General features: G+C 47.1%; 2 protein-coding genes across 7 annotated transcripts; one reads left to right on the forward strand and one right to left on the reverse strand.

The window, feature by feature from the left end:
• Positions 1-721: 721 nt before the first annotated feature.
• Positions 722-6,994, forward strand: LOC103628932 (pentatricopeptide repeat-containing protein At2g33760). Of its 6 annotated transcripts, XM_008650124.4 has the most exons (6): positions 757-2,690; positions 3,689-3,765; positions 4,945-4,982; positions 5,061-6,288; positions 6,378-6,448; positions 6,583-6,994. In XM_008650124.4, exon 1 carries the CDS (start codon positions 917-919, stop codon positions 2,657-2,659), a length of 1,743 nt encoding a protein of 580 aa, XP_008648346.1. In that variant the 5' UTR covers positions 757-916; the 3' UTR covers positions 2,660-2,690; positions 3,689-3,765; positions 4,945-4,982; positions 5,061-6,288; positions 6,378-6,448; positions 6,583-6,994. The 6 variants fall into 6 exon arrangements, with proteins under 6 accessions (XP_035815754.1, XP_008648346.1, XP_008648344.1 ...); XM_035959861.1 differs by having other exon boundaries at positions 722-1,674; positions 1,758-2,690; positions 3,689-6,288; XM_008650122.4 differs by having other exon boundaries at positions 4,945-6,288.
• A 462-nt stretch (positions 6,995-7,456) lies between these two features.
• Positions 7,457-10,610, reverse strand: LOC100281863 (polygalacturonase). Its single transcript, NM_001154783.3, has 5 exons — positions 10,047-10,610; positions 8,784-8,904; positions 8,512-8,686; positions 8,314-8,384; positions 7,457-8,223 (listed from the first exon to the last, which is right to left on the reverse strand). The coding sequence occupies exons 1-5, from the start codon at positions 10,518-10,520 to the stop codon at positions 7,583-7,585; spliced, it is 1,482 nt and encodes a 493-aa protein (NP_001148255.1). The 5' UTR covers positions 10,521-10,610; the 3' UTR covers positions 7,457-7,582.
• Positions 10,611-11,044: the final 434 nt, after the last annotated feature.

Here is an 11,044-nt window from a genome sequence, read left to right on the forward strand (position 1 = left end):
CCAAGTCAGTTGAGGAGTATGAGGGCCTAGCCATGCGCGACGTGATGACTACTGGTCCGACGATGTGCAGCAAGTTGTGAGTTAAAGATGAACTCACCTGCCCTGGAGAGCAACATTCATAGGAGTGAGGCAAAATGGCTGGTATCACCACAACATGGACCCGTTCATGAAGATGTCCAAGGAGGTGGTAGTCGACACCATAATGTCTTGCGCGTCATTGTGTCACCAGCAGGCAACACGCTGCGCTGGTACCGACGGGTGTTGTGTTTCTTAGGCGTCTGCTTCTGTGCTTTGAGCTGTGCTATAGAGTGGTTGTGCCAACTACTGATTTTAAAAGAAAAAGGTGAGCTGAGAATCATTGTTGAAAACAAACATGTAGCGGTTCGTTCTCATCAGTTGTGCCAACTACCAATCATTTCATTGATCAGAATCTGTCGTTGCTCATGAAAACCAAAAGTAAGACACTTCTCAATAACATTGGATGCAAATTTCTGCTAGCTTATCTTAACTATCTTTTCTCGTATATATAACATACATTTATACATAATTTTTTGTGGTATTATATGTTTCCGTTGCAACGCACGGGCACTCACCTAGTGTAAAGATATAAATAGTAAATATTATCGATGTTAATGCTACGATTACATAGACGGGCTGGCGACGGCAATGCCAGAGAGGGAGAGGGAGAGTGCGAGAGAGGGAGAGGGGGACGGCAAGGACGCGGGGTGAGGGAGGAACTAAATAACATTAGAGTGAAGGAGATAAAAATTATTCTGTATCGTGGGTTTTAAAAGTTAAAAATAAAGATTTAGAAAGTTGAAAATATAGATTCAAACAAAAAAAAATCGTTGGACCTCAAGCCCGCCAAGAGAAAATAGCCAGTTTATCCATCGGATTCGATCCTTCCGTTTGCAGTATGGATCCCCACCGCCGCTCACCGGAATACAACTCCCTCCTCCTCGCCGGCCCGCGCCTGGGTCCTCTGAAGCAAGCCCACGCGCGCCTCGTCGTCTCCGGCCACGGCGATTCCTTGCCGCTCATCACCAAGCTAGCCACGCTCGCGGTTGCGGCCGGCGCCGCCTCCTACGCCCGCCTCCTCGCCGCCTCCCACCCGGCACCCGACTCCTTTCTCTTCTGCTCCCTCACGCGCGCCACCGCGCGCCGCGGGCTCCCCGCCGCCGCCCTCGCCTTCTACCGCTGCCTACTCGCCGCCGCCCTCCCCTTCTCCAGCTTCGCATTCACCTCCGTCGCCAAGGCCTGCGCGGACCTGTCCGCGATCCGCGCTGGTATGGGCATCCACGCCCACGCCGTCCTCCTCGGGCTCGGCTCCAACCGGTTCGTGCAGACGTCGCTCGTCGTGCTGTATTCCAAGTGCGGCCAGCTGGATGTTGCGCGCAAGCTGTTCGACGCGATTCGTGACAAGAGCGTAGTCGCTTGGAACGCGATGATTTCAGGGTACGAGCAGAACGGGCTCGCTGGAAGGGCGATCGAGGTGTATAGGGAGATGCAAATGGCCGGGGAAGCTCCAGATTCCGCGACGTTTGTGGCCACGCTCTCTGCCTGTGCGCAGGCTGGCGCTTTGGACTTGGGACGTCAGGTGGACAAGCTCATTGTTTCTGAGAGGATGGAGATGAATGTGGTTCTTGGTGCTGCACTTGTGAACATGTATGCCAGGTGTGGGCTTGTGAACAAGGCTCGTGAGTGGTTCAATATGCTCCAGGAACGCAATGTGGTTACGTGGACCTCCATGATTGCAGGATATGGCATGCACGGACATGGCGGCGAGGCAGTCAAGCTATTCAATTTGATGAGACAGCAAGGGCCACCACCCAATGATGTCACTTTTGTTGCGGTGCTGTCTGCGTGCGCACATGCTGGATTGGTAAGCGAGGGCCGGGATGCTTTTGCTTCAATGAAGAGTGTCTACGGATTGGTCCCTCGTGTTGAGCACTATTGCTCTATGGTTGATATGTATGGAAGGGCAGGACTTCTTGATGATGCGATGCGATTTATACATGATTCGATACCCGGAGAGCCTGGACCTGAAGTTTGGACAGCTATGCTTGGTGCATGCAAGATGCACAAGGATTTCAATCTTGGAGTGGAGGTTGCTGAGCGATTGATCGCCCTCGAGCCTGAGAGTCCATCTCACCGTGTGCTGCTTTCTAATCTATATGCTTTGTCTGGTAAAATGAACCATGTTGAGAAGGTGAGGGATACAATGATTAAGAGAAGATTGAAGAAGCCAATAGGATATAGCTTGATTGAGATTGCTGGTGTTGCTCATTTGTTTCGCATGGGTGAGAAGTCTCACCCCAAAACTTCAGAGATTTACCAATATTTGGAGAAACTGATCGAAAAGATTACTGATGTTGGTTATGTGCCTAAAACTGACTCAGTGTTGCATGAGTTGGAAGAAGAGGAAAGGGAGTTTGCATTAAGATACCATGGTGAAAAACTGGCTGTAGCCTTTGGACTCATGATGACTTCTGGGTGCACCACTCCAATCAGGATAATTAAAAACCTGCGGATATGTGAGGATTGTCATCTAGCTATCAAATATATGTCAGCCGTGGAGAATCGAGAGATAATTGTCAGAGATATGCACCGGTTTCACCATTTCAAAGCTGGAAAGTGTTCCTGTCAGGAATATTGGTGACGAGGCCTCTCTCGCAAGCTAAAAATCTGAGGTACGATTACGGTATTTAGTTTTTTTTTTTCTCTCGAACACGCAGGAGAGTTGTATATCATTATATTAAAGAAGAAAAGAAGGGTAGAAACCCTGAATACAAATTACAAACTGCCACCACGAATTTTTCACGTATATGTACAATGTGCTACAGCTGAAAATTATCAAGAATCCCAATAAACTTTACAAGGCATGTGCTTTTCAAAGTGTTTGCAAAATTCATAGTTGGTCAATTTCCCCCATCGGGTATGGTCTACGATAATACGTGTACGGTGTATCGATAATAATAATTTACATGTGGAGGATGAAGATGACCTGTAATGCTTCAGCTTAACGTTTTCCCTGTAATAACTTATCATTTTGTTGTTTCTAGCAGGAGTGAAGTTAAATTGCAGTACTAATTCAGTTCATTAAGCCTAATACAATCTCCTTAAAACCCTTTTTTTTCTTTTAGATTTGATTGCTAGCTGATACAACTTTTTGGGTGGTTGTTGCTTTTGTTTCTTATTAAGAATAAGATTCCAGTTTTCTTCAGTTTGGAATTACTAATACAATTGTAGGGAAATTATATGGCACCCTTGTTAGCTAAAATACCATGTTGCAATGTTTCAAAAATCATCACAAAAATCATGTACGTAGTACACCTAAAGTCAAGTGTAGGCGTGTAGCTGCAATAATTAAGTGTGAAAAACATTATAGTTGGCTATTGGTTGCTTGGTCATATGGTTTAATTCTTTTTTACTTGGTTGATTGGTCATATGGTTTAGTTACCTACTTATCTATTTTGATTCATTGTTTGGTTCACTGTTTTTAAGGCGTCGCCTAGGCGACACCTAGGCGTCCGGGCGGTGGTCTGACGCCTAGGCGCCTTGCCCGCCTACCTCGCCTAGGCGTCGCCTAGGCGTCTAGGCGGTGGTCCAACGCCTTGGAGCGCCTTACCGCTTTAAAAACCATGGTTTGGATGCTGCATTGCCACTTCTCATTTAATCCTTGTTTCAGGAACAAGAGCTGCAACTCAGCAACATTGGGAGTGGGACACCAGCAACAACACCTTTACTACCCATCAAAATTCACAAGTAAGCACTAGCAATTGACCATCATTTTAAATTGTGTTCTATTACACAATTGTCCACAATATAAGTTCCTGGAGGTCAGAACAACTAACCACTGATTAGAGTCGACTAGTCATCCTAGTCGATCTTATCGTCCCTAAGGCGACTAGGTCGACTATACGATTTAAAAACATTGATTTCACTAAGGCTGAACTATATGCTGCTGTAATCATTGTCGGTCATTTGCCTTTTCTGTTAGTCTGTCTTATTGGTCCTTACTAGGATTCCATATTTTTTCAATCAGAATTTGGTTTAAATATTTATGATATGATGGGGCTGATAGTTGTGCCACTCTTTATCATCAAAATAATAAACATTTGCAAGCTATCCAGACAACAGTCCCAACTATGGGAGCAAGCATATATAATCTTTTGATTCAAATTGAAGCTAAGATAGTAAGTTTTGGCAACTAGAAAATGATGGGAGAATACACGATCTCTAGCAGGGCCTACCTGGACAACTGGTCAACTGGATAAAGCAAATTGATCTCTAACTGCATAATAGCACGAGATGAAAAATATTTTGTTGGCCATCTGTTGATTATCATTATCAATTTTAACTACTTAAAAGCACAATGTGAGAAATGTTTTAACTTAGCTTCGTAATGGAAATGGTTTGTGGGAATGCATTGTACTTCTACATTCTGTTAATTACCGGTGTTCATAGATGCCATGAATGCACTTTAGATGCAGTATCACAATGATTGACTGCATGCCCTTTCCCGGTAGTGGGAACTTCAGCGGTATTGCATTTCTCACTGTTAAGGTCAGTTTATAAGCCAGTTTTTCTTTCTTTTTTTTAAAAAAAAATAAGATTCTTTTTCATTTGGGGACACCAACTTATTACATGTTCAACATTCCTATTCCATAACCAGACATCGATCTGACTTGTTAACAGACCTGGGTTAGGAACGTAGTATGGTCTTCTATATGATGTTAGATGCTTCAGCGGTTCAGCCTTGAATCTGTATGGTCCTAACTTCAATTTTAATTGCACATAAATACATAATCATAGAAATGAATTGAAATATCTGCAATGACTGCTGCCTCGTAATTTTTATCATAGAGCTTTACCAAACTATTCATTTCACTATCGCTATGTTTCAAAGGTATCTGTGTTGTCTGACAGACTATTCTTGTTCAGACTGATGCTGCCAAATAGAGAGCATTAACCATGGATGTGTAAGCATATACGTCCTTCTGTGCTACCCCTCTCATTCTTTTAATCATGGGCAGTGACATTCTTGATATCCATTTCAGAGGAGGATCTTATCCTAAAACCCAGCCTTACAAACGGAACCATAAAAAAGAAGATTTTGCATCAAAGTTGATAATAGGGATTAATAGGACATGTTGGAAATATACCATGGGACGTAACAAGTACGTATGTTGGAAATCTACTATGGGGTATAATAGCTGACGATATGAAAAAGCTCTTCTCTGATTGCAAAATGTTTGTTCATCCGATCTGGAACTGACAAGAAGATAGACGAACCAAACGGTTGTGTGGATGTTGATTTTTTTCCTGATGGCACATCTCTTGATGTTCATCTTATATGGATATTTGGCACCTTGGCCGTTGTTGTTGGAGTTAGAACATTTGTAAAGGGTCCTTTGTGCATATAGCATATATGGAAGAGGTACACATGAAAATTGACCCCCCAAATCACAATATGGTATCGCGTGCTAGGGTTTGGCCTCACAACCGCTGCCCGTAGGCACTGCAGCCAGCCATGCACTGTCGATCCATCAACGCCGGGTCTGTGCGTCTGGCCGCCGCCTGCGTGGGGCTGCTCTCACGCCGCATCCGCGTTGTTGGGGGACTGGTCATGGTGCCGCCTCCACGTCGTCGAGGAGCGCGGTCGTCGCCCTCCGCCTGCGTGGGGCTGGCGGGCCTCAGATCTGAAGGCGGTCCAGGTCCGGCCGTGGCGTGTGGCCTGCGGGCGCACCACCGCCGCCGCTGGGAGGCTGCTGCCGACGCCGTATTAGGACGCGAAGCCGAGGCGGAGGAGGGAGGCCGGCATGCTGAAGTGCGTTGGGTGGACGATGTCATGCGCGTCCTCCGCACCATGTGAGAAAAGCTGCTCAAAGCAAGCCTAGTGCATCTTCATCCTTGACCACAGATAGATCATGCAGTTTGCCTTCAGCTTCATGTGAGTTTCAGTCATACTTATCATCTACTGAAGCGAACCCATCAAAGAGTGAGTTGCTCATCTATTTGGATGAAACAAATGTGAGTTTAGTTGACAAGGAGTTTGGTTTGCTTAACTGGTGGAAGATTAACTCACATAGATTTCCAGTGGTGTCGAGGATGGCAAAGAAGTTCTTAACTGTTCCAGCTACCTCTGTGTCTTCTGAGTCTACTTTTAGCGCTAGTGGTCGAACTCTAGATGACTATCGTAGCTCTCTAAGCCCTTCTACGGTGGAGGCATTGGTATGCTCCTCTAGTTGGATTCGAGGTGCACATGATGGGAGTTTTACATATGTGGTATGTATTGGTACTATGCTATTCTTGTATTGTTTTATTATAGTAGGTTTCTTTAAACCACTCAATCAAATTACTCTATTTATTTTTAGGAGCAAGAGGACGATGTCGAAAACATTTCATTTCCAAAAAGTTTGGTGGAGAGCAACTAGATTATCCTTTTGTAAGTTTGTATTATGCTTAGCTAGTTGAGTGGTTTTTTCTTTAAAAGTGTCCATTCAATACTTATTTTAAGTTTACTTTGCATTTGGATCTAACTTGTTATATTTTTTCTATTGTGATATCTATCAAAATTAGAGTTGGAGACTTGGAGTAGGACTGATGATTTTTGTAATGGATTGTTGGATGGAGTCTACATGGCTGAACCTGAATGGCCTGGACCTGAATGGACATCATGGTCAATTGGTCATGGCTGAACCTGAATGGACATCATGGATTCATGGTCATGGTTCTCTTATTTGTATTTGTTTATGTTCTATTTTTGGTGGACAACAAGCATGGATGAACTGTTCTGTAATCTACTTTTTAGTTTTTGGATGAAGAAATGCAACTATGCAAATGCAAGTATCTGTATTAGGTGCAATGAACTATGCAAATGCAAGTATCTGTTCTGTTTAGACAATATATGTTGTCATGCTGCTATGAATCATGGAGACTTGAGTACCTGACACTTCTTATTTTGTATTATTGTATTGTTGGATGCATCATATTTATATATTTCATTAGTTGGATGAATAACTATAAGTATCAAGTGCAACTGATGAACTATTAATGTTATATTTCCTATAATCTAGAATTCTGGACTGCATTTCTATTCTGGCTTGTGAGCCTATAACGAGCCGAGCCGAGCCTCTGTTCCCAACTCGTTTAATGAACGAGCCGAGCTCGGCGAGCCTCTGTTCCCAACTCGTTTAATGAACGGGCCGAGCTGAGCCGAGCTCGGCTCGTTTCCAGCCTTACTGGTGCGGTCCTGCAGCTTGCGTTCGTTCAGGTGGTGGTGGGAGAAGAACTGCTGCTGGGTGGTACTGCTGATTGAGAGAGGGGAAGGAAGCCTGGTTCGTCTTAGTGTTTTGGTGGTGCTGATTGAGAGAGGAGGTACTGTTGTGTGCTGCAAGGTACCGCAGACCGTCGCCCGTCTATTTGGTGCCCAACACATATTTCTAACCCCATTCGAAAACAGAAGACTAATTAAAGTTTAAAAAATTGAGTTTGTCTGTATAATCTAAAAAACCTATATCATCCACTCCCAAAACTTGTGGGCGCTGTAGTATGTACTACTACTAGATAGAGTAGTTGGTCAAAGAAGTCCACACCAGGAGGAGGATCCATCTCTCCTGAACTCTTCACACGGTGCAGGGAAAACGTCATGCGCCTCTCCATACACAGACTCGCAATGCCACCTGCTGTCCTGCTGCCGCCTTATCCCTCTGAAGCTGAAGTTCCTGAAGCAGATCCCCTCATAAACTGCGCCAGGCACTGCCTCCAGCATCGGTGCTCGCTGCAGGTGTACACCGACGACGTCGCTGACCAGCACGTTGCTGATCCTCGGCAGCGCGGCCGGGTCATACCTGTCGTCAGGATGGTCATCTGCGCCTCGGCTGAACCTTATCGGCACCTTGACCTTCTCCATGGCCACACTGGCTATGGTGATGTTGGTGATGTAGCCACCCCTCCCTACGTCGGTCTTGAGCCTCACGGCCTGCGCCGAATTCCACACGTGGAGGTCACGGACGAGCACGTTAGATATGCCTCCTGACATCTCGCTGCCGAAGCCTACGCCCGAGCACGTCGGAGTCGTGCCCGAAACCCTCTGGATGACGATGTTCGTGCTCGGCTTGCCAAATGAGATCCCGTACTGGTCCCAGCCACTCTTGACGGCCACGAGGTCGTCTCCGCTTTCGATGTAGCAGTCTTCGATGCAAACTTCAGAGCTCGAGTCTGCCATTATTATTGTTCCAATCAGCGAGAGAAGCTGTCAGTAGAGATCGAGTTGTTAATGGTAATGAAAGTAACAGCTAGCGCAGAGACCTGGATCAATGCCATCTGTGTTTGGAGCATCCAGGGGAGCCAGTATGGTCAAATCCTTCATCACCACGTTGCTGACAAACGAATATCAAAAATAAAAAAAATCACTTTCCCAGCACTTCATTCATTTACATAGAAATAGAATGGAAATGTTCCTCTAGCAGGAAATGCAACGGATCGAACCAGCTCGCTAGAACTGACCTGCAGTAGACCGGGTGTACTGTCCAGAAAGGGGAGTTGCTCAGCGTGACACTGGATATCAGGACGTTGGTTGAGTTCACAAGCTCGATGAGATGGCCTCTCGTGTGGTTCAAGGTTCGGTTCCGCCATAGCTCCCACCACATATGACCTTGCCCATCTATGGTCCCGTTGCTACCTGACGATGTTTGTTAACGCGATGAGGCAAAAAAAAAATATTTTATTTATTACCCGATCATGAAAGTAGACATATATAGCTAGAAATTCGTTCGTACCGGTAATAACAACATCGTTTAAGCCCTCTCCGTGAATGAGGCTGATGTGGCGTGGTCCTAACCGCTCTCTCCCGCGCCCGTAAGACGGCAAAGGGGTAATGAGAGGCCACTCTTCTGGATCCTGCACATGATAGTCCAGCTTGCTAGTGAATAAAATACTCTATACAGCTTTGTAATGAGCATACGTACACAGCTACGATCGAAGCGCTGGGCATCATTCGCCTAGTTAAATGTGGATTGAATACACAAGTATTCAATACAGAATATATATATCTAACATGGTGGGTATCAATTCAATTATAAAGCCATCCTGTTGCCATTATAAATGAATGGCCTGATAATGACTCTACAGTACTGTACTACAGACTCTACAGTAGTGTAATACAGATCACACATGCAGCTGTGTCTTTTTGCCTTGGTTGACACAGATGGGAAAAAACAAACAAACAAACAAAATGGGCATAGACTGGCGTTCACAATATTTTGGAACAGGCATTAGCTGTAAAAGACGCAAGATGGCTTACGATTATTATGATCAGTGTGTTCCAACTGAAGCTCACCATTTCCCATGCAGTAGCTAATACTAGCTTGTTTGTTCTGTTGGAATTGGAAGTAGCTGTAGCAGGAGAAGTGACACAGCTACCCTCTCTATTGGCTTTAGCACAGACGACAGATAAGAGGAAGGTGGAAGCAATGTAAAGTACAAAAGAGGCTTCAACTCGGGCCAGCAACCCCAGTCCAGGTGGAATGGAAGCAGCATAGCATGCAGTGGGGACAAAGCAAAGGCACACAGATAATGTGGTGGCAGAGTTCACAAGGAAGCAGCAGAGAACCAGGCGACCGTCCATGGCCAAGCATGTGACTTCTCCAATACATTTAGTATCTGTCTGCACACGGATCATGGCATGCATGTGACAGCACAAGCGCCGAATCTACCTAGTTTGACGACGACGAGCATCCCAATGTTTGGAGGGCCGGTTACGCAAGGCTTTGGAAATTTCTGAACCCACCAATGTAACGAACAAATTTCTTGTCCATGCATAGCCAGGCCACTGATCGAGCAAGCAAATTAAACCACGCGTTTTGTTGTGCGCATGCATTGCATGCTATGCTTGAGCAGAAACGCTGAGCAAAATTTCAAACCACCTCCTAGAATAGAATCCTAGCTCCTACAGCGAAGCCGATGCAGCATTTGGCACTGCTACTACTGTATTAATTACTGTCTAAACAAAGAAAGAAAGAAGAAATGAATGAACCGTTAACCTGGGAGCCGAGGATGACCGCGCCGCGGTGCAGGAAGAGGGTGAAGCGGCTGGTGAGGTTGAAGCTGCCCGTGAGCCACCTCCCGGGGGGCACGTCGAGCCTGGCCCCTCCCCCACCGACGGCCCTCGCGCCCAGCTCCGCGACGGCGCGCCGGAACGCCGCGGTGTTGAGCGTGGCCCCGTCGCCCACGGCCCCGAACTCCTCGACGGACGCCCACACCTCGCGCGCCGGCCCCGCGCCCGCGTAGAACCCCGCGCAGCTGTCCCCGGGCGCGTGCGCGGGCGCGTCGTGGGGGCGAGAGCGAGGGGCGATCGGGAGGAGCGCGGCGGGAAAGCGCGTGAGGGCCAGGTAGGAGGCCGTGGCGAGCAGGGACAGCATGACGAGGAGCGGCGCTGGGCGCGGCCATGGGAGCGGCAGCGGTGGCGGCATGGGGTCGTGGTCGTCGACGGCGGCGGCCTTGGCGCGCGCGGCCATGGCGGGCGAGGCAGGCGGAGGAGGAAGTGCCGCCACGCCACGCGCATCGCTTTCCCTTTTTGGACGGGACGCCGGACGCGGCCGATAGAGAGAGAGAGAGAAAAAGAGACGTAACCGAGACAGATGCTTTTCTGTTCTTTTCGCCCGAATTGCGTGAGCGTGTCGGAAACGGATGGACCGGCCCAGAACGGCCCGCCCGGCCAGGTGCTTGCTTTTGCTAAGCGATCATGTTTTATACTTGTTGGGCTGGATCTGGTCAGTCGTTTTATGTAGGCTGAGCATTTGTTCGACTGAGCCCATGCTGAGGCCCCCTCTGCTCACGGCAACCGGCCGCGATGACGAAGCAGCGGCCACGCCCCACGCTGACAGCCAGCAGACAGGCGAAGCTTCAGGCGAGGTGGAGCCACGACGGCGAGCTCCAGTGCGTGCTAGTACAACGCAATGCCGAGATCAAGTATTGTTTATGTTAGAACAAGAGAATTTTTCTACATCCATATCCACACCTGGCTTATGTTAGAACAATT

The sequence above is a fragment of the Zea mays genome, chromosome 6 (assembly GCF_902167145.1).
Source record: "Zea mays cultivar B73 chromosome 6, Zm-B73-REFERENCE-NAM-5.0, whole genome shotgun sequence".
Lineage (NCBI taxonomy): Eukaryota > Viridiplantae > Streptophyta > Magnoliopsida > Poales > Poaceae > Zea > Zea mays.